Below are 22,799 nucleotides of genomic sequence, written 5' to 3'. Positions count from 1 at the left end.
GAGCCAAAGCCCAGAGAGGGGTGACTTGCCCGGGTCAGCAGCAGCCTCACACTTCCAACCTGTTCCATGGAGTCTAGGCCCAGTCAGAGGCTGCCCATGAGCACTGACTCTACAGCCGGGTCACTTGTGTTTGGGTCCTGCTTGTATACCATTCAGCAGTACAACTGTGGGGAAGCCACTAACCACTCTATACTTCAGTTTCCTCATCCTTCAAGTGCTGATGGCAGTGCTGCCCGCCTCGTTCGGGTGTGGTAGAGATGCAGTGTTACATGTAAAGCACTCAGAGCACGTGGCACGTAGTAAGCATCAGTGTTAGCTGCTGCTCTCCGGCCACTTTGTTAGTATTAATAAAATCATCCTGAAGAGGCTGGGTGGGGGCCACTTCTGTCAGCAGGTTTTTATCTTCTGTGCCTGAGTCCAGCGGTTTCAGAACAGGTGCTCACAGGTGTGTCAGCAGGGTCAGAATGATCCAAGGATGCAGACCGCAACCCCTCAGGCTTAGATGAATTTATTTAGTCTTCAGGATGTTTGCAGCATGAATTTAAAACTGCAAATAGCTACTGAGTGTCTACATAGACAGAGGACCCTATTGGGTTTTGCCTTGTTTTCAAGATAACCAAATAACAGCCCAAATTTAGACTGAATGCTTCAGATTCTATGGAAATATTACCATGTCCCACAGAAATAGAAACCTTGTCTGTCTCCGGAGCTGCCCTTAGTCATCTGGACTGATGTTCCAGACCTTAACCCACGTGCCTGGTGCCTTCACATCCAGTGTTCCAGACTGGATCCTACCAGGATCCACTACCTGTGTGCCTGGTGCCTTCACATCCAGTGTTGGGACTGATGCTACTTTGCCACCTGAGTAATAACAGAAAACTGGAGCCAGAGTCAGTCATGACTTGCCCACTCCTCCCGCCACACTTCAAGAGTGTGGCACTCTTGTCACTTCAAGAGTGACATTAGAGGGCAGCTACAGCCACGGGGACTGCCTGGGCCTGAGCACCAAGGCAGGGCCATACTCTAGCACATGGAGCTGATAGGAGTGGCTCTGACCAGACTGTGCTGTGGGAAGAAAAACACTTAGTGTGCAAAGGGCTTAGTGTGGGAAGGGGAAATCATACCTCTTGTGGAACATGGGTTGGGTGGGGGACAGGGGACCCTGATTTGCAGTTTGTCAACCTTGAAGGGGTGGAGCTCTATTTCAGAGGACAGTTTCAGGTAGATAAAGCTAAAAATGATGTCTGTCATCAAAGACACATCCATACACAAGGAATTGCTAATTTTCTGTAGTATCTGAATGAGCAATATGTCACCAGTCTCCTTGCCGGAAGCACAACAGTCACTGGTGTGTTCTTCCCAGAGCTGAATAACTCCAACATCTGTTCTCGATAATATGTTATCAAATGTTCCATTTTAAGAAGTTTTGTTCTTTGGATGCCAAATATTGACTTTCAGAGTGAAATCAGCTATTAATAGTTACAGGTAGAAGGAAATGGAGGAGAAAATAATGTGAGGACCAAGCTTAGGTGTGCAGGGTTTTGGTTCCCTTAACTACTCCTGAGCAGCAGGTGCCCTCTCAAGCCTACTCCAGTGAGACAGATGCCTAAATAGTAATAAAACAGTGAACCACTGTGTGAGATTATTAGATTCACATGGCCACGGGAGGACTGAGGCCATGGGGTCTGTTAACTAGAAAACCAAGCCGAAGGCAGAAGAGCGTCTTGTGGTTGTGGCCACCCCTTATCTGTGGGGACATATGCCAAGGCATTTTATGATACCATCTGGCATCATAGTCTGAGCTGCACCAGCTGGCCTAGGCCACTTTTATTTTTCTTCAAACGTACACTTCCTGAGGGCAGGGGTTCATCTCAGTGCTTTTGGTTCTGATATCGTACGTTAAGAAAGCATACATGCTTTTTGGTAGAATAAGCTGTAATTTTTGCCACAGTGTCTCTGTGTAGTGGTGGTAGTGGTAATTGATCTTGCCGCTGTGAAACTGAAGGGTGGAAAAACAGCATCTGAGCTCCTTCCAGGTCCTTGTACACAGACTGACTAAGTCTTACGTCATTGTCACTCGTGTTGCTGCATGAAGTGCCGGGGTTTTTTTTTTTTCTTCTTCTTCTTCTTTTGAGACAGAGGCTAGAGTGCAGTAGGGCAATCGTGGCTCACTGCAACCTCCGCCTCCCAGGCTCAAGCCATTCTTGTGCCTCAGCATCCCTAGCAGCTGGGACTACAGGTGCGCACCACCATGCCTAGCTAATTTGTGTATTTTTAGTAGAGACGAGGTTTCACCATGATGGCCAGGCTGGTCTTGAACTCCTGGCCTCAAGTGATCTGCCTGCCTCGGCCTCCCAAAGTGCTGGGATTACAGGCGTGAGCCACTGTACCCAGCCTGAAGTGCCAGTTTTATAGGGGCTCGTTAATAATTGGGTGCCACTGGTTACCACTAGACAACCTCTCAACGTGATGTGGAAAAGACCCTTCATATGCATGCCTCCAGCCCCCTTTCCCAGAGAACCTCTCAGAACTGCCTGCCTTACTCCTATTTAAAGGCATCAAAAATTGTCCCGCTCCTCAATTTCTGGTTTTGTTCTTGAGCACCAGCCAGGGCACATGGTTATAGAAAGTATTTTCAGTGAAATGCCTACAGCTAAGTCTTACCATTTGTCAAGAGTACAAAAGAAAGGGCCCTATAACTGCATTCCTCTAGATTAAGTAGCATTTAGCTGGGTTACAGCGGAAGATGCTGCTCATGGGGCAGTGTGTGTCCCCGTGTGCTCGTTGTTGCTACGTTAGTCCCCAAGGGGAAGACAACCTTTCTAGTAACTGTTAATTTCATCTTTCAGTCTTGCAAGGCAGGGGCCTCCTGACTTACCTGTCATATAACCAGTTGGTCTTTGCTCCAAGTTTTGGGAGTTGCCCGTGTCCCCAGGTTTTCAGGTCACGTTCTGCCTGCTGAATCATTGTTACAAAAGCAAATTTCCCTTATACTTAATGCTAAAAGTCTTCTTACCCTCATCTGAATGCAAGCACATCATATTAGAGTCATTTGTTGGAATATTTATTTACCATTCATGTCTGCTTTTAAAAGTTCTTAAACCATTCCCAGGCCAGGTGCAGTGGCTCACACCTCCCAAAGTAATCCCAGCAGTTTGGGAGGCCAAGGCAGGTGGATCACTTGAGCTCAGGAGTTTGAAATCAGCCTGGGCAACATGGCAAAACCCCATCTCTACCAAAAATAAAAAATATATATATATTAGCCAGGCATGGTGGCGCACCCCTGTGGTCCCAGCTACTCGGGAGGCTGTGGTGGGAGGATCACTTGAGCCTGGGAGGCGGAGGTTGCAGTGAGCCAAGATCGTACCAGGTGGCACTCCAGCCTGGGTGAGAGTGAGACCGCATCTTGGGGAAGAAGAAAGTTCTTAAAGCATTCTTGACTCTTTCATATTTGTATGAGTGCCAGGGCTGAGCAGGGCCCTGTGGGTGGGTCTCATGAGGCATATTCAGTGTTTAAAACAGACCCCTCCCCCAGGCAGAGGCTCAGTCAGATGCCCAAGCCTCATCCTCAGATATCAGGCTCCATGGCTGCCCAGTACAGCCTCTTCCCTGGCAACAGCAGCAAGGGAGACGGAGCAAGAAGTAAGGGTGGGCTGGTGAATGCAGAAAAAGGGAGGCTGCCTGGTCAGACTGTGCCAGGTGCCAGGGTGTACACAGCTCTCCCTGGAAGAGGCAGTATAGGTCTCCTTGGTGCAGACAAGGGTACTGATGGCACAGAAGTGAAGAAACTTCCAGTGAAACACAAGCCCCAATCTGTGTGACTGGGCTCCTTGCTCTTCCCTGGGCCTTCCTCCACCCCCCAGCTCCTGGCAGGGACGCTGGACCACACATCATTGGGTGGAATGTCCCCGTGACTGGGCATGAGCCAGCAGTTTACTAAGCTTAAATCCATATATCTTCATTTAAAAAACAGACTAGCAAAACTTTCCATTTTGTAAGAAGTGTAATTCTGGGGACTTTAATATGTTCATTTTCAAAGGCAACGCATGCTATTAATATTTATTAGAAACGACTAGAATTTTCAAAAGAAACGATTATGTTTCGATGTATATTATAACTAGGTAGTTTGAATATTAATTCTCAAAGCTGGAAATACTATACAACAATAAATATCTTCTTTATTTTTTTTTTACATTGAGTTTAAATCTATTAATATTAGCCTTTTGCTCTAATCCCCTTTCTCCTGAAGTGATTAAAAACTAAATGTCTTTATTAAAGCAGATATACCCTTTATTTCCAGTAATAGTACCTTTGAAGAGCAAGCTAATTCTTCCTAACTGCTTAATGTAAACAAGAAATACAACAGTTTTGTGAGTATTGCTGCAAAGAAGATAATCACAATTGATCTCCGTATCACTTAATTAAAGCAGGCCATTCAGCCATTCATGGAAAATAATTACCTTCCATTATGGTAAAAAGAATTAGTTGAAAACAAAATGGAAATCATCCTGCCTTTAGTGAGGAATGACACTATTAGTGCTGGGTGGGGTTAAGCAGTGCTTTTATCTGAGGTGGTGGCCGTGTAGGGGATGGGCTGTTTACTGTAATTGCTTGAAAACAATGCTGTATGTGAATGGTGGTTTTAGATTAATTTCCTGCTTTCTTTTAGATGTCATTTGTCATGTGAGGATCTATAAAAGTTTATTAACATTTAAACACCCACTTAAAGGATCACATTTTGATAGAAAGTCCATGAGGTCTTCTGGAGCCCTGAGTCTGAAAAATCACAGAAAAATACTTGACAAATCATAGAATCCTCAAATAGAAGAGGGTCATGAGATAAACCCTGTTTGCATTTTAAACCACTGATCAGCGGCCATCCCAGTAAAATTCCATGAAGCTACAAGCCTTTTAGATATGATCTCATTGGCATAATATCTTTCCTAAGGAGCTGATTTTTAGCCTAAGGTACAAAGTGATTATCCAATTGTATCTGGATAATCCTGAGAATTGAAAGTTAATTCTTTGGTTCCCATCAGTGGGCAGTTTCCAGAAAGAAAGGAAGGTCCTAAACGTTTTTGTCACTCTTCCTGTTAAATCTGAGCCATTTTCTGTGTCCCACTCCCAATACTGGAGAACTTTAAGAAAGACAGCGGTTCTCATGTGAGTCTTTAAAGAACATCCCAGCTTACAGTGAAGTCTTAGCACTTCCCTTGTGCCTCGTAACTGGCTGGGCATCAGCATGCCTTGTCCTGGCTTTGCCCTGGGTCAAGCCATTTTCTTCCGCTGAGCATATGTCCTCTTACTAAATACAAGGCGATTTTAGAAGCCAGAGGATGGGACCCTTCCAGTGCTGACTTGTGCACTGAATTCCTCAGGATCCTGTGAATGGGTCCTGAGATGCTGGCTGTTTACCAGGGGCTTGATGTATTCGATGACCTGTTCTCGTGTGTGTCGATGGCATAATGCGCTCTCAGTCCTCTTCTCACCTAGATTAGTGGACAATACATGGACTTTCAATATGGTGCCTATTCAGATATTTTTAAATGTAAGTTTTTATACTGTCATTTATAGTCATGTGTTTTTTTGGGGGAAAAAAACCTTCTGTTTTTTCACCATTTCTCCAGGACTCTGGATTGATTTGGAAATGTCCTACAATGGGTCCTTTCTGATGACTCTCGAGACCAAAATGAATTTGACCAAACTAGGTAAAGAGCCTCTTGTTGAAGCCCTGAAGGTTGGAGAAATTGGCAAAGAAGGGTAAGGGGCTATATATGAATTTACTAATCCAATCCTGGGGCACCAGCCTCTCCCTCCAGACTTTGAGAAGCAGATTTGATGTGTAGTGGCCCCTGGATGTTGAGTGAGCTTCTGTGTAAGTGCTCCTGGACCAGAGCATTTCAGGGAATGGTTTCCTAGTCCCATCCCCAGTGGTCTGTGAGTTCCCAACCCAGCTCAGCTGTGACAGCGCCTTTGACCTCAGTGCCGGCGGTGGTACACATGGAATTGATTACCCAGAAAACATCACTGACTCAGACAAGCAGGGCAGACTCATCCGAGCAATAAAATGATCCTTGAATAGAATCATGAAGATCCTTCCGGTCATAAACAGCAATATGTGGAGCAGGCTGAATCTACCTGCTTTAATCACAAAGTCAGAATTATTTATAATTAGATGATTGATTTTGTAGCGCAGAGGGTGCTCCTAAAAGTGTTTTGAGAAGCATTTTCCCTAAATAATACAATATTGACTTGCCTAGTAAATTCCTCTCTTTGTAGATAGTGTATCTGCTGCCTAGGGTTTGTCTGATTTAGTAAATATTCCAAAATTGTGAGGTAACTCATGAAGCTTAATTTTTTTCCCTCTTAAATGCCTAGAATAGATAAACTGGAACTTTGACATCCTACTGTCCTTAAAATGACTGCTCTGACTATAAATTTAAATTATATTATTGTTTTTACCAAATTAAAAATGTTGACTAGATGCTGCTTCTCACATCTTTAGCCCTTTGTGTGGAATCAACAGTATGACGACATGAAAATGTCACAAGGAGCTACCTCCACGGGGTCTAAATATAAGATACTGGCTCTTAGACTTTTGCTTGGTTCTGGTACTGACCTAATGCTTTTATTCATGCTTGTGGTAGTAGCAGATTGGGGGAGCTGGGTTATACATTGGAGAATATTCTTTTACTTAGATTATTCTGATTTATTCAAGTTATTTAATGAAATGTTTCAATTTTAATAATTGGAGAATTTTACCAGCTATATGCAATCTAACCTGTGTCTGTGCTATTTTCCTTTCATTTTTCTATTTGTTAAAATATGTTTGGATTCGGCAATCTGTGGATTTATATTTTCTGGTGAGTGTGGTATTTATCAACTCTCCACATAGCATTTCATACCCTGTAACTTCTGAGTCTTGTTCGGTCCCATGTGAAACCATGAGGAAACCTGTCTTTCCATCACGTTCTTGGACATAAAGGCACAGTTCTTGAGCCTGAGAGAACCGAGACCAGGAGTAGTTAAGAGGCTTTCCTGACAGGGAAAGTCTTACAGACTTCCCCAATTTGAATTGCTGGAGTCCTGATCTAGTCAGACTCAATTCCTGGTCCTGCTGTCCCCACCCCACCCCCACGCATAGCTGAGCTCATGACAACAGAGTTGCAGAACCAGCTGCCTAGAAAATGAAGCACCTGAGGCAGAAGCAGTCTTGAAAATGAGATCTAATAAAAAGACAGTGTGGCAGAGCAACCTCGGGCAGATGCGTTTGTGCAAGGAGCCCTTTGTAGAAACAGCCCCGTGTGGGCACAGAGGCGCAGGGACTCCATTGCAAAGGGGATCTTGGGCACCGGGGGTGGCAACCAGGCCAGTCCCTGAGGTGCTTGCCACGTAGGCGTCCACATTCACTGCTATTCATGCAGCCCTCGTAGCCCAGTTTCAAGTTCATAAACTCTGGCCGATCAGAGGATGGACGTGTTTCTGGAAAGCTGTGCTTCTCTAGACTGAGTGAAAAAAAGATCCTCTGCTTTAGGAATGTGATGGTATTATATTTCACTTATATTTCTAAAGTACTATTTTTTTCTAGAAGAGTCTGTTATAAAATGTTTTGCTTCTTCCTGTGAGGGTGTTAAATTATATGTTGATGTGTAGTTGGCTGTCATTTGTTTTTAAAAGTAAGGAGGAATACAATCCAAAAGCACTTCATTTGGGAGAAAAAGGCCTGGAAAAATGGACCCTTACCCCTTTTCTCAGAAAGGACCCTTTCGGGAACCTAAGAGCACTGGGTCCTTCCTTCTGAAAATGCTTCCACATGCACCATTTGGCTCACAGTTTCTAGGAGCATTGTGAACCTCTGAAAGCCCATCCGTGGTTAAGAACCTAATCCCAGAAGTGACTCCAGAATCCACTTCACTTCCTCAGTCATGAGGTTTATGGAATCACCATGCGGCTTAGTAGCAGAGGAGGGACAGGAGTCAGCATACGTATTAGTTATTTGAAGCGTGTGACCTTTGGAACTGACATCTTCCTTAATATTAAACCTCCAAAGCGCAGAACGTCTGAAGAATTGGCCAGCGCAGCCCTTTCCTGCAGGCTCTCCCTTCAGCCCATGGCCGCCTGACCAGGGCCTCACTCCACATCAGGGTCTGCTCACTGGTGTCCTGCCTGACAGGGCCTCGGCTTCATCTCACTGCTTTTTTCAGTCCCTGTTCAAGTGTGCAAATGATTGTGCTCTTGCGGAGTCTCTGAGGAGATGCTGCTCAACCTGTGAGATGTCCTCCTTACTGGTAGGAATTTTGTTCACCTTTAGTTAGCACCCTGAGGGTGAGACTGAGATTTTAACCTGTGTAGCTTTGCCCTAGCAAAGTCTCTTCCTTTTGAAATGTGTGTCTGCTGTATTTTCGTGGGCATTTTTCCTTTAGTCTTTTTATTTCCCAAATAGTCCTTTTGTCGCACACTGCAGGTAACATAACATACAACATTCAGATGGGATTGAGATAGTGACCTGAGCAGCCTCTGCTTTAGGAACTGCCCTGCAGAGGGCCAGAATGAGTTAGTAAAGGGAGCGCTCTACCTCTTGGGTGGCCTTTAAATGGAAAGTGGCATGGAAGTGAAGTGTTTCCTATAAGGCACTTGGCTTCTTCCTGCTCCACCACTGCAGTCTGGGCCCTTTGTACAAGTCCCCAAGTCAGAAGGTGGCCCCATCTGACCTCTTTTGGGTTACTAGTTCACATCTACCCAAACCACCCGTCTGCCCCCAGGCCCCTGGTGTTCTGGGCACTGAGTGCCTGCAGTTTACACTGTGACTCCGTCTAGTTTGTGGTTGTGTATGCACATGTGTGCCTGTGGCAGGTGTATAGAACTGATTTTCTCAAAAGAAAATTAGTGCATTCTTGAGTGTGGTCTCCCTCAAAGCAAACATCTCACAGGGCTTCTTAATGTAATTTTGCGTTCTTCATTTAAAGCATTTTGGGGGCTTCTTTTTAGAATTGCCTCCAGAGTCCGTGACATTCTTTTAGCTATCCTGAGTGACAGCAAATTGTCCTGCTGTGTAGATGGTTTGGACCTTTGAGAAACTGCTAGAAGTCATCAGAGGTGGTGGTGATTATGAGACCAAGAAATAAAATATTTGGTCTAAGAGTGTCAGTGATAAAATAATTCACTTTTTCTTATATATCTGACATTTCCAAAAGATTTTTGGCAGAAGGAACATAACTGGAATAAGCCTTTTAAGGTGTCTCTTTGAAAGGATATCACACTCATCTGGAATTCTGAGGTGTGTTTAAAACAAGTAGGCTGATTACATTCCAGCACGTCTTCTACAAGGAAGTGCAGTGTATCTTTCTCTGAAGTTCATGCTGAGGTCATAAAATGCATGTTCATTTATAAAAGTGAATATCAGGCAAACACTGGGCTACACTTAACAATTCCTAAGTATTGGGTGCTGCATAATACCGCCCCCAGCGCGGAGAGCAGAGGTACCACTTGGTCAAAATCAGATTTTCACATCATCTGATCAGCTTGAACTGGTACAGCATTACCTAAAGTGTTCACTTCAAGCCACAAAATTTGTCCTGTTCTGTGACCTGCAGAGGATTAACTCAGTAACCTGAGAGTTTGCCACAGCGCTCAGCCTCTGGCATCTTCTGCCCAGGGTTGGAGCTGCCAGATGATATGGCCCAGTGGGGACACAAGGAGCAGTGGCTCAGCAGATCTCACTGGGGTCCCAGAGCTTGCAGGCAGCCTTTTGTGCTTTGTGGGTGAGGAGCAGGCTCCCTGTGCTGTGGGGACAGATTTCACACCTGGCAGCACGAGCTCAGAGAGCCTCAGGCACTGCCATCCTACTGATGGAGAACTCCGATGCTCTTCTGAGAGCGGTGTGTGATCTTTGGGGATTTACGTCTCTGACTTTCCTCACCCAAGACCCGGTTTAGGCTTTCATAGGAATTGAATTTTGCTATATACATTTTAAATACAAGATTCCTGTGAGGGCTTCCTAACCACAGCACACTCTGATATGGCTCTGCAACCAGCAGATACACATAAGCATTTCCTGGACCAGCCAGGCCTCTGGTGGATACACATAAGCATTTCCTGGACCAGCCAGGCCTCTGGTGGAAGGAGGGAGAGTCAGTTACGTGCTATCCCATGGCCAGGGACAAGAGGCTTTTGTTTCTGTAGAGGGAGTTTCCCTTTAATGTGGAAGTCCAGCCTGTTGGCTGGAGCGCTGGCTCTAATGTTTCAGAGTGGGGTTGAGGAGGAGCTGTGTGTCCTGCCAGGGAGGACACAGTCTGGATCCTCTTACAGCCGGCTCCTGTTTTCAGGGTAGAGGTTTCAGTCCTGCCCTCCCAGTGCACAGGGCTGGGGCCATTGCTGGGCCTTCAGTTCCACACTGGCATGTGTGCTGTGCCCTTGGGTGCCTTTGGCTCCTGTTGGTCAGGAGATAACTGTCCCCGTGGGCCTCTGGTGGCCCAAAGACAGCATCAGGAAAACCAAAGGACTGCAGCTGCAGGGAGATAGGCCCTGAGCCCCACTGCCTTCCCTTGTTCATGTAATTGTGTCCTTGTCAAAAATACAATGACCAGCCTCTGCTTGGTGACCACTTGGTTGTGTAATAGTGTTCAGAGACTACTCTGTCCCTTGTTCATTTTGTCCCATTTAAGTCTCTGGGCTCAGACACAGCCCTGCCAGTACTATCTGAAGCAAAGCCATGGTCCAGGGAGGAAGCTGCTTTCTGTAGGCCCAAGGCTCAGCCCAGAAGCCCCCAGGTCCCCTCCGAGGGGAACTGGACCCCTCACCTCTGCGGGTAATCCAGCAACCCCACACCTCTGGAACAGAGCATCCACCCTGGAGAGTTGAGTGAGGGACACTGCTCTCCCACGAGGCTTTCCCTTACTTCAGTCAAAGGAATGGTCTTTAGATGTGTACTTTTCCAGAAAATTTCCTGGGTTCTCATGTCAGTTGCTTCCTAGAGTCTCCTGAGACTTTTTTTTGTGTGTGTGTATGTGGTTGTTGGCTTTTTCTGTGACCCTCAGGAGATAGGGCAGGTGTAGAGTGAAATATGTACTTTCACTGGAAAGGAGTCATGAGTCAAAACTCACTTGGAGGGTTACTAAGCCAGAAAGCATCAGAGTTGCTGAACTAAGCCAGAGCCAAGGGACTTGCCTCAACATCCCATCATCGGTGAGAAGTGGCCATGTCCCCAGTATAAGCTGTCACCTCACTCTTGCAACCATCCGCTCTTTCTGTTCATCTTCCCGTGTGGCTCCCGCTGCACTGCTGGTTGAAATCACTGCATTTTATGTGCGCATCACACTCCCACCTCCTGTCCTTCTGACGCATGCTCAAAAGCAACCTCTTCTGGGTCCAAGGCCTCTGTGGTCCTGTCAGAGGCCTTGGTGCTGAAGAGTGTCCTGAGCATCTGTGCTGATCCAAGGATTCTTGGATTGGGCCTCTTCTGTTTTGGGTGGGTTGGAGAGAATGACGAGATGTAGTAACAGTTACATCCCGACCCTGTTGTGGTTGAGTGTGTGTGCATGGGTGTGTGTGTTCTCTTTCTAAGCAGAGCTTGGGTGAGGGCAGGCAGTGGTGGTGACTCTGTCTCTGTCCAGTTGCAGGCCCCGGGCATTCTGTCTGGCGGACAGCGATGAGGAATCCTCCAGCGCTGGCTCCTCCGAGGAAGACGATGCCCCAGAGCCCAGCGGGGGAGACAAACAGCTCCTCCCAGGGGCTGAAGGGTGAGTGGATCAGTGCTTCTGTGCCTCTGAGTCTCCAGGGATCAGGACAGCAAGTTGGGAGTGAACCTTGTTTCCCTTCCTTTCTCTGTGATCTTCCTTCCTCTTCCATGTTGAGTGGATGGTTTTTGGATTAAGATCCCAGGTCGGTGGTCTGTTTAAATTCCAGGCCACCAAGCAAAAAGACCCATATAGCTTTCCTTACTCAAATGGCTTTCTGCTGCTGTTTGATTAAATAATAGAGAAGTTGAAGGGTGTGCTGATGATGAAAAGCATCGCCCTGAGCCTTCAGAAGGAACCGAGCACACACCCCCTCCCCCTGGAGCCAGCGGAGAACCTCCCTCCCCTCAGCTTCAGCTGGAGTGCATTTGCTTCTGTTGAGCTGCAAGTTCCTGCAAAGCAGAAACATTCCGATGATTTTCTTTGGCGAATTTTGAAAGCGCTGATGACTGAGCAGATCTTTTGGATCATGAACTTCATTTGGAGGGGGGCACTCTTTGCCTGTTACTTGGGCTATGAAATGATCAAAGTGCTTAAATAGCCTATCCACAAGGATCTTTTAATTACATAAAGTGAATTGAAGAAACTAAGATTAAAAGAAGCCAAATAATTCAGAAACTTTTATAAGAAAAAACCAACCTATTCACTTTTGAAATCCTACAGGAGATGAGAATTCAGATGTTTGAGGAGTTGGTGCCAAAGTTTGTGTGTATTATTTACAGTCTAGCTGCTTGACCTTCTTAAGAATGATTGCTTTTCCCTGAACACATACTATTCGTCATGTTCTGGAACTGTGGGGGATTTTAAAAAGCAAATATCCTTTCTTCTGAAGGCAGTCTCATGGTACATGTGACCTGATACAACAGCTTATTTTCTTGGCCTGTGAGCACGTCAACTTGGTGTAGCATTTTGTTTGTTTGTTTGTTTTCTTGAGACAGCATCTCGCTCTGTCACCCAGGCCTGGAGTGCAGTGGCACAATCATTGCTCACTGCAGCCTCAACCTCCTGGGCTCAAGTGATCCTCCCATTTTAGCCTCCCGAGTAGCTGGGACTACAGGTGCACACCACCACTCCTGGCTAATTTTCTGTTTGTTTTTTGTAGAGATGGGGGTCTCACTGTGTTGCCCAGGCTACATTTTTCTTTAAGAAGTTCCAAGCCCTTTGAAAAGTAATTGCCACTCAGGGTAGCCATGTGACACCACCTAAAAACAGTCCGTTAATTACTGATTTGTGTCCTATTGATGCAGCATGATTTGTCCCTTGCTGCATGGAGATTATGAGATTGATATGTCATTGGATTTCTGTCTGGTATTGGAGTAGTATAAAGGAGGACAGGTGAGAAACCTCTGCATGAGGACTTTGTCCAGCTCTCCATTGTCAAGATTTGGGCTGTTTCAGACATTTACACCTTCTTTAAAGTAGTAGTTCTCAACTGGGGGTGATTTGGCCCCCCAGAGGACATTTGCCAATGTCTGGAGACATTTTTTATTGTCATAACTAGGGGGAGTGCTACTGGCATCTGGTAGGTAGAGACCAGGGATGCTGCTGAACACCCTGCAATGCGCAGGATGCCCCCCGCCCCAACACAGAATCACCCCAACCAAAACATCGAGTGGTGCTCTAAAGTAAGGGGAACGAAGAGCCACAGGTTTTTGTCTGTGAAAGAGCAAAGTTCATGCTAACCGCCCTTTGTGTTCCACATTTGAAGGTACGTTGGAGGTCATCGAACAAGTAAGATTATGAGGTTTGTTGATAAAATTACCAAGTCAAAATATTTCCAAAAAGCAACAGAGACAGAGTTTATTAAAAAGAAGATCGAAGAAGTCTCCAACACACCCCTGCTGCTCACTGTTGAAGTACAAGAATGTAGAGGAACCTTGGCGGTCAACATTCCACCACCCCCGACTGACCGAGTATGGTGCGTAGAGGGCCCTCAGGGACAATAAGTGATTCCTCATATTGCATGACCACAAAAATCCCAGCCTGCTTAACCTTGAGGTTATGAAAAGTACCTTCTCCCGGGCAGAAGCACTTCCAAACATTTTTCATGGGACCTTAATATTAGTTGCAAATCTGACGGTACTTTCTTCTGTGAGTGGTGAATTCACGTTCAAGAATTCATGTTCACATGGTAGGAAAAGTTAAAGTCAATACATGAAGTTTATGAGATAAGCTGTTTCTATTATTGGTCTTCCTCCTCTGTAAAGCCAACTGTTCTGCCAGTAATAACAGCTGTCATTTGTAGATAGCGCCTTTATTCTCTGCCTGGCCTTGGTTGTAATTGCATTACCTGATTAGTCCTCATAGCATCCTGTTGAGGTAGATGCCATTGTTATCCCTACTTTAAAGATGGGGATCACACATCCAACAGAGTCTGGGAAGTTAGGGAGATTTCCCTGAGTTAGGCCTCGATGCTGAGGAGTCAGGAGTATGTGCATTTGGTGTCTGAGGACTTGATTCTCAGCCCCAGCTGCATGTTAAAATCACCTGGGGACTTGCTAAAAATATAGATATGCCTGGCCTATCCCCCAGGATTTGAGGGGTCAGGGGTGATGAAGCCAGGGTTGAGAGTCACTGAAATAAATTACTGATGAGTTCAGCATCACTGTCTGTGAATCTCAATTTAAAATTGACATGCTAAGTCCTACAAAAATGGGCATAAGTGTAAATCGTGATTGCATAAGAGATCTCATTGTACCATAAACTACACTCATAACAAAAATATAGCTGTGTTCTATCATAGAGTGAAACTAACGTGCTAGTACATACCATCGGTATTCAGAAGGATTTCTAGGAATGATCAGAAGAGGGGTTTTGAATTGACTAACCATTTAATGATAATGCTGGTATTTCCCAATAAAACTTTAAAATGCCTTTTTATACTTTTTTAAAGTAATATTTTCATTGTTAAAAAAAAGAGAGAGAAAGATTGGGAAAAGGTGAAAATAAATAGATAAAAACCCATAATCTCACCATCCAGAAATAACCACTGTTAATATATTGTATGGTCTTTCAAACCTTAAAAAAATTTTAATAGTTAAAATTGATACATTTCTTCTCCTTACTGCCAATTCTTTAGATTTATCAGTTTTAAATGCCTCTGCTCAGGGGGAGATAAAATAAAAGGGCTCTAGGATAGCACTACCCAAGGCATGCTCAAATGCTGAACTATGTGTTATTGATCCATAAAGATAAGTATAGAGTGTTTAGAAATATTTATGGCAACTTGACATTTTTACTGTATTTCCAAAAGCACTGGTCCATGACAGATGTAAGGTTTTAGATAGTTGATAGCACACAAGGTCTTGTCTGGATACTTTGCCAACAGTTCTGATTGCCAGTCTGCTCCCTCGGGAAGTCATAAAAAGCGTATTGTTGGGGTATAGGGTGAAAAAACAGGTTTCGAACCTTACCGATCGACATATGCACAGGAGAATGTAAGGGGAGTTCACCCCACTTTTGTCAGTAGTCCTCTCTTCGGGATATGACATTCGGAGAGAGGCAGTGTGTCTTTCACTCTCTGCTTTATCTGCTTGTATGTATGTTTTGTTTTTGTAATGTACATATACTACTTTTATAAAAATTGAAAGAAAAAAGGTAATTGCCATTTTAGAAAAAAACAGAAACCAATGCCCAGGTCATGGACTTTTCCAGTGGTGCTTCCTGGCTCTCCCAGTTTGTCAGAACTGTTCTAAATCCGCCACAGCCCTAACACCATCCAGGGAACACAGGGGGTTCACAATTCATACTTTGTGTGTGGAATATTTTTAGAGGGCATTTTCAGAAGAAAATAACATTTTAAGTAGTGATAAAGCCCCATGTAAATGAGAACTGTTTGCTGTCAGTGCCTGTCTCATTCCTTGCTTTGCTTTTGATGTGGTTATTACTTGTCTTCAAAAAGGTATGGTTTCCGAAAGCCACCACATGTGGAGCTGAAAGCTCGGCCAAAACTTGGAGAGAGAGAAGTGACTTTAGTTCACGTGACAGACTGGATAGAGAAGAAACTGGAGCAAGAGTTTCAGGTAAACCTCTAGTGTTATCTAGTATTTCACACCAAGTATAGAAGCTCTGGGTTTAGCCAAGGTTCTGAACCTCAGCTGGGTCAGGATCCTCTTTTGAAAATCTGATGGTGCCCTTCATCCCGGAAGAGTATTACATTTGATCAAATATGGGAATAAAACTTTAGGTACAGTATCAAAGCCCTGAAACTTATCCACAGAACATTACTAAGTCATCTTCAGAGGAAACCCAAAAGATTTGGGTCAGAGCAAAATGATGATGTCTTTTCCCAGCAAGCCTGCCAGGACTCTCAGGCTTTGTCTTCTCTTATGCAAGGCCTGGCCTTGCCCAACTCTTAGCACCCAGCCTGTGGGCAGGGAGGCTGCCCCCTGTTCTTGTATGCTGTTCACCTTGCCCAGTTTGTTCAGTTCAACAAACATTCCTGGAAACCCTTCTGTGTGCCAGGTACCACTTGCCCTGGGAGTCCAGAGATGAATCAGGCCTCTCCCTCCGCTGGGTAGCTTCTAGTGTAGTCTGGGAGTTTATTAAGCCAGAGCTTACTCTCTCAGCTCTTTTTTCTGCATTTGGCCACCAAAGGTAATAGCAGTATAGCTGAGGCCCTGGGATGAGCTATTTCCATCAAACTTTTATCAGATATTTGAAGCACAGTTGTCTGTCAGGGTTTTATGGATTAGCAAACTATTTACTTTTAATGAAATTCACCTTTTGAAGAAGACCTACATTCTTTTTGCAGTGGTATATTTTGAGTTACTGCCTTAAAAAAATCCTCTTATTTAAAAACTAGAGATTAAACATAACTGATAACCAATTTCTGAAAAAGCTTAATGTCATCACCAAATAGAAAAGTACTTTGAACCTAGTGAGGGGAAAGAACATCATGCCTTTTATTTTTCCCTTTTTCTTTCCTTTTTTTTTTTTTTTAAGACAGAGTCTCACTCTGTCGCCCAGGCTGGAGTGCAATGGCGCCATCTCGGCTCACTGCAAACTCCGTCCCCCAGGTTCACACCATTCTCATGCCTCAGCCTCCCGAATAGCTGAGACTACAGGCACCCACCACCATGCCCAGCTAATTTTTTGTATTTTTAGTAGAGATGGGGGTTTCACTGTGTTACCCAGGATGGTCTCGATCTCCTAACCTCGTGATCTGCCCACCTCGGCCTCCCAAAGTGCTGGGATTACAGGTGTGAGCCACCGTGCCCGGCCTAATTTTTTGTGTTTTTAGTTGAGACAGGGTTTCACCATGTTGGCCAGGCTGGTCTTGAACTCCGGACCTCAGGTGATCTGCCTGCCTTGGCCTCCCGAAGTACTGGGATTACAGGCGTGAACCATCGCACCTGGCCATTAGCTTACATTTTATTGCTAGGATTTATTAATAAAAGGATAATTCACATGGACTATGTGTTCTAGACATAGTAACTGGGAACTACTGTGAACAGCTTAAGCCAGTTCTCTTAAATTGTTGGATATATATCAGTGCATATGGGCAACCTTATTATATGTATACAAAATCAAAGGCCACTTCTGCCTCCGAGCTGATATATTAGAGGATTCTCATATCCATGCGCTGGTATGATTCCTCAACTCTTTCTAAACTAAAGTATGTATGGTGGGAGAATTAGTTTGGAATGCATAGCAAGTTTTTATATGTATTTTTAAAAATTAGTCTAAAGCCTAAAATTATCAGAACAAAGGAGGGTGACAGCCTGGCAAGGCATTCTTCCACATAGCTGTTCTTTAATATCTTCCTACAGAAAGTTTTTGTCATGCCAAACATGGATGATGTTTATATCACTATAATGCACTCAGCCACGGACCCTCGCTCTACTTCCTGCCTCCTGAAAGACCCACCTGTGGAGGCTGCTGATCAGCCATGATGGGTGATGTCAGATGTTCCCCATATTGTGACATCGAGCTGGATGTGTGGGGTTCTTGGCCGCCATCTGTACTGTAGCACTGGCCTCTGTGCCACAGCTACTGTTTCTTAAAGGACTGCTTCTGCCCTCTGCCTGCCAGTGCCCATTCCACTGTGAGGTGTCATTCCCTGCATCCAGTGACAACTGTCTGGATTGCCCGCTGAAAGCTTTGATGTGGCAAAGGAGACCATGGAAGAATCACGGTGGATCCAGAAGTTATAGGTGACCCACACCATGGCTTTTAAAAGTCTACCCATGTTTGCGGCAGCAAATGAGCACAGTAAGAGCAAAGCTGAACAACTTGCCTCCTCTACTCCTCCAAAGCCTTTCTTCAGGCAGCCGGTGCACAGTGGACTTTTTCACTTCTATACTTTGTATGCGGCCTTCCACACTTCCAGAGAATGTCATAGTGCAATGTGTCTGGAGGGTAGGGAGAGGAATTCTGTGAGCCTTTTCATTTCGGTGACAGAAGAGATGGGCAGAGCAACTTTTTTTCACATTAAATTGTGCATTTGGAAAGCAAGTAGCCGTAGTACGCACACAACACGCTATCAGCTTGGGTAAGGACAGTGGGATTTATGTGAACATCAGGCAAAGCCATGAGATCAAACCATCCCAAGCCTTTTACCAATGAGGTACAACCACCTGGCTGCTAGCTAATGTTGAATGTTTTCCTGAGACAGGAGCGTATGTGAAAACATCAAACACTGCACATGACAGGGTGGGTCCTCTCATACAGATGGGATGGGGCTAGAAAGCCAGAGCCACAGTTTTTCCATCTGGCATTTCCTGTGTCCTCCAGGTTTTATATGGGAATCAAAAGTTTGTTAATCTGATTGGGAGAGTTCCATGAGCAGATTTCCCTTCCTGAAGGCCAAAACGGAGAACTGCTCTCTTAAATTATTTCAAGAGTCAAGACCAAAAGTTTGCTCAGCATCACACTACATCTCAAAATTAATGTTGCCAACTTAATTTTGTGCATTTGTGTCAGAATGTTTAGTTTACAAGGTTGGGGGCTCTCTTATTGTATAATTTGCTTCGAGAAGTAAACCTAATACCATTTTTTATTGTTTAAAGCTGCATTCAACGTCAAAATTACCTTGGGTAACTTTTGATAACTTACATGTGTGGACAAAGCTAATAGTGGTTTTTTAAACAGCACCTTGCCTGAACATGACTTTAAAGAAATTAATATATTGAAAACATGTTTGAACCCTTGATTATTTTAATTGCACCATTAAAACATTTGACTTAAATTGTTTGACCATTCCAGTTGGTGTACTGTTCTGATTTTTCATTGTGTAGGCCTATCTGCCTGTCAGTGTCCACGTATCCTGGTCACTGGTCTTTGTAATTGTTGTGCAATAACTAAAGGCTAAGGACTAGATGCACTATAGTGTAAAGAGATTACACGACTGTACCATGTTGCACTTAATCAAATAGTATGTGGGGATTTAAAATCGCTTGCATTGTTTCACAAAATAAATATCTTATGTCAAATACTAGATAAGCATCTAAGTCATTTCTACTGAATCCTGTTCAGATAGGAGCACAGTAAAATGAGTACAGACGACCGGGGCCGTCACCTGGCAATCGCAGCTTTCATTTACTGGGTTGATCACTGCCCAGTCCTAAGGCTGCAAAGCCATCCTCACCACATCCTTCAAACTATGTGCCATTATCTTCAGCCCACATTTAAAGAATCTAGTGAAAGTTCGTAACTGGAGGGGTAAGGCAGTGGTGCTCCTGGGCTGCAGTTTACACCCTCCATCGTCTAGTATAATCTTAATTCGGGACACCTTCATTCATCAAATGCCCATGTAGTGAATGCATACGTGCATCTTTGCCCACCGTTGCTGCCCTGTACTCAGAACTGATGCACATTTCACTGGAGCCCTTGTGGAAGATCTTTTACCAATCACAGAATCTGGACTGTGTAACTAGATGTCTATGTTATCCCCAACCATATATAAAATCTAATTCACCTTCACAACCGCCCTATAATTTTGAACTGTTTATAAGTGACAGATTAACCTGCCCAAAGCTTTAGTCCCATGCTTGTCAGTACTCCTGCATGGCTGTTATTTGTAAACAGGTCGATTACCCTTTAGTCAGGAGTTAACTCATGCAGTTCCACACCGAATCCGTTTATGTCAAGTACACAGTAGCCCTGCAGACGCCGTTCCACGCTGCCTTCAACTAAATCTGCGCGTCTGATGGCAGACGCGACAGCTTGGGACTTATGTCGAACTCACGGCGAAGGCACAGCGCGTGCGATACACTCGGGGAGGGCTGGGCTGCGGAACGTATGGGAGCAGAGGGGCACTCATTACACAGCAGAGTCCGCGTATCCCGGTCAGCCACCGCCCCCCTAACACGCCATTCCAGCCTTGGTGTTACGTATTGAGGCCTGTCGTGGCAAAACACCTGGAAAATTGCCCCGTCTAGCAGCCGGACAGTCAGGTTACTTATTGTCGCTCGCGGTTAAAAGGGCCGCCCGCGGGGGGCCAGGCGGCCCCAGTTATGCGCAAGCACATGCTCTAGCGCTGCAGATTGACCCCCGGCGCCACGAGGAGGCTCGGCGGGGGCTCAAAGACAGCGCGTCGCCAACGACACACACCGACACCAGGGTTGGGTTCAAACCACTTTATTGACGGGAATGGGGTGGCAAAGCAGCAAGGACGATGACATCCGACGTCCTCGGCTGGGAGCTACAAGAACGAGAGTGACAGATCAGCGGGTGTGTGCGCGCGCCCGCCCGCCCGCCAGCCCCCTCCCAGCTCCGCTCGGGCAGGCTCAGACTCCAGTTCGCATCACCCGCGTCAGCAGTCTAACACGTGCTTTAATTGGAATGTCATCACAGCAAGCCGGCCCACCCCCCCTCCCCACGACTCCGTACTCCCAGACCACGACCTCCGGGGCCCACCCAGCCAGACGACCCGCCAGGAATACAACCTGACCTCCCGGAATCTGCAGGCGCTGAAAGACAGGCAGGTGGCGATGGCGTTCTCTTAAAGGAGCCGACCAGCGCTGATGGGCGGGCTTTACTGCCGTTAACCAATAGCAAGTTCAACTTGCGACCACGTGCGCGTAAACTTGTCTGGTGATTGGTAGTCCTTGCTGAGTCCTCCAGAGGATAGATGGGTCACATACCAACCATAGAGATGGGAGTCGCTCAGTCTCAAATCCATTTGCATTTCAGCGTCTCCATCGCCAACCGCTAATGAGCGCGTCTCTCTGCAGTACGCAAAAGAAAACTTCACCAAGAGCAGGCGACGATGATGCCTAACTTGGATGACATGTTCTGTGCCAGGAGCTAGGACAGGAGTTGAGAATGTAAAGTTAAAAACTGTCCCCGAGTGCAAAGTAACCTGTTGTGGTAGAAAGAGCTTGTATTGAAAATGGACCGATCTGCACCACATCCTGACTTTGTGATGCGTTCGCTCTGTGACCTTGCTTAGTTAACCTTTCTGAGTTTCAGTTTCTGGAAATTAGGAATACCCCCCCGCCCACACACACACACACACACACACACACACACCGCGAAAAAAAAAAAAAGTTGTAAGGATTCGGTGAATTAATGCCAATTGCCTGGCACATTCTAAGTGGTAAACAAAGGTATTTAAAGGGCAGGGTGACGTGGAAAACTCCCTGGGACTGCAAAACTTTAATAAATACTAACATAGCGCTATGAACAGCCTACTGTAGAAGCCCAAAGGACAGAAAGCCTGACTTCGGGAAAGCTTCGCAGAGTTGATTGAGCCCATTCCCTGGACATACAGGTGGATGAATGAGAGTTTGCTTAACTGGGGGAGGACACAGTACACCAGCAGTCACAGTCGCCGGTTATCTTTATTGCCTCCCTGTTTTCCTTGGGAATTCTTTTCCTTTTTTTCCTATTAATAGGGAAAATGTATTGTTTTGTGTGTGTGTGTATGTGACAGTGAAACCATTTCACCCTATGGGTTTGTAGTTGAATGGGCTCTTACTTTCATTATTTTCTATATAGACTTTAAATTCAAAAAATTCCTCTTTGGCCGGGCGCGGTGGCTCACGCCTGTAATCCCAGCACTCTGGGAGACCGAGGCAGATGGATCAGGTCAGGAGTTCAAGAACAGCCTGGCCAACATGGCGAAACCCCGTCTCTACTAAAAATACAAAAAATTAGCCGGGCGTGGTGGCAGGCGTCTGTAATCCCAGCTACTCAGGAGGCTGAGGCACGAGAATCGCTTGAACCCGGGAGGCGGAGGTTGCAGTGAGCTGAGATCGCGCCATTACACTCTAACCTGAGCAACAGAGCGAGACTCCATCTCAAAAAAAAAAAAATCCTCTTTAATCCAAAGCAATAATGACTTTGACAAGTGTTTAGTAGTCTCTAGATTATTTATTTTTGTTGCTGTTTTAACTTACGTTATCTCAACATTTATTACATTATGGTACAATTTCTGCATTGGGCAATGTATGAAAGTTTTCTTTGTGACCTAAAATATCAGTTTTTATAAGTGTTCCACAGATTGTTGAAATGAAGATGTTTTCACTATCAAGTACAAACATAGTATAAAATATGTATTTATTAATTCAACCTTAGTTGTGTTGTAATTACATTGTCCACAGCTCTGTTTTGTGTATTATGTACTTGCTTGGAAGTTGGCTGTTGGCTTTGATTCTGATGTGTTAAGATTATGCCTCAAATACTAAATGCCAGTGACGATGTGGAGCAACAGAAGCTTTGCTCCTTTACTTGTTTTGTTTTGTTTTGTTTTTTGAGACAGTCTCACTCTGTCGCCCAGGCTGGAGTGCGGTGGCACAATCTTTGCTTACTGCAACCTCTGCCTCCCAACTTCAAGCGATTCTCCTGCATCAGCCTCCCCAGCAGCTGGAATTACAGGCATGCACAACCATGCCTTGCTAATTTTTGTATTTTTAGTAGAGATGGGGTTTCACCATATTGGCCAGGCTGGTCTCAAACTCCTGACCTCATGATCCTCCCACCTCGGCCTCCCAAAGTGCTGAGATTACAGGCATGAGCCACTGCTCCCGGCCTGCTCTTTTCTTCTCTTTTCTTTTCTTTTCTTTTTTGAGACAGAGTCTGGCTCTGTCGCCCAGGCTAGAGTGCAGTAGCACTATCTTG

General features: G+C 45.2%; 1 protein-coding gene, 1 long non-coding RNA gene and 2 other non-coding genes across 5 annotated transcripts in view; 1 reads left to right on the top strand and 3 right to left on the bottom strand.

The window, feature by feature from the left end:
* Positions 1–19,173, top strand: part of TEX2 (testis expressed 2) — a 118,694-nt gene extending 99,521 nt beyond the window's left edge. The window contains exons 8-12 of one of the 2 annotated variants that reach the window (XM_054459017.2): positions 5,628–5,760; positions 11,619–11,738; positions 13,444–13,653; positions 15,637–15,757; positions 17,507–19,173. In XM_054459017.2, the coding sequence (XP_054314992.2) occupies positions 5,628–5,760; positions 11,619–11,738; positions 13,444–13,653; positions 15,637–15,757; positions 17,507–17,629 (707 nt within the window). In that variant the 3' untranslated portion in view covers positions 17,630–19,173. Of the gene's footprint in view, positions 1–5,627; positions 5,761–11,612; positions 11,739–13,443; positions 13,654–15,636; positions 15,758–17,506 lie in introns of both variants that reach the window. The other variant, XM_054459014.2, reaches the window with a different exon arrangement.
* Positions 19,174–20,137: 964 nt separating this feature from the next.
* LOC129018520 (small nucleolar RNA SNORA76) lies at positions 20,138–20,270 on the bottom strand. Its single transcript, XR_008495339.1, has one exon. It is a non-coding gene; the product is annotated as a small nucleolar RNA SNORA76 (small nucleolar RNA).
* Positions 20,271–20,299: 29 nt separating this feature from the next.
* LOC134738722 (uncharacterized) lies at positions 20,300–20,866 on the bottom strand. The gene is made up of 2 exons (XR_010124686.1): positions 20,624–20,866; positions 20,300–20,379 (listed from the first exon to the last, which is right to left on the bottom strand). It is a non-coding gene; the product is annotated as an uncharacterized LOC134738722 (long non-coding RNA).
* Positions 20,463–20,532, bottom strand: LOC129018503 (small nucleolar RNA SNORD104). Its single transcript, XR_008495324.1, has one exon. It is a non-coding gene; the product is annotated as a small nucleolar RNA SNORD104 (small nucleolar RNA).
* Positions 20,867–22,799: the final 1,933 nt, after the last annotated feature.

This window comes from Pongo pygmaeus, chromosome 19 (assembly GCF_028885625.2).
Source record: "Pongo pygmaeus isolate AG05252 chromosome 19, NHGRI_mPonPyg2-v2.0_pri, whole genome shotgun sequence".
Lineage (NCBI taxonomy): Eukaryota > Metazoa > Chordata > Mammalia > Primates > Hominidae > Pongo > Pongo pygmaeus.
The sequence above is the reverse complement of the archived record's forward strand: the minus strand, read 5'-3'. Positions and strand labels throughout refer to the sequence as shown.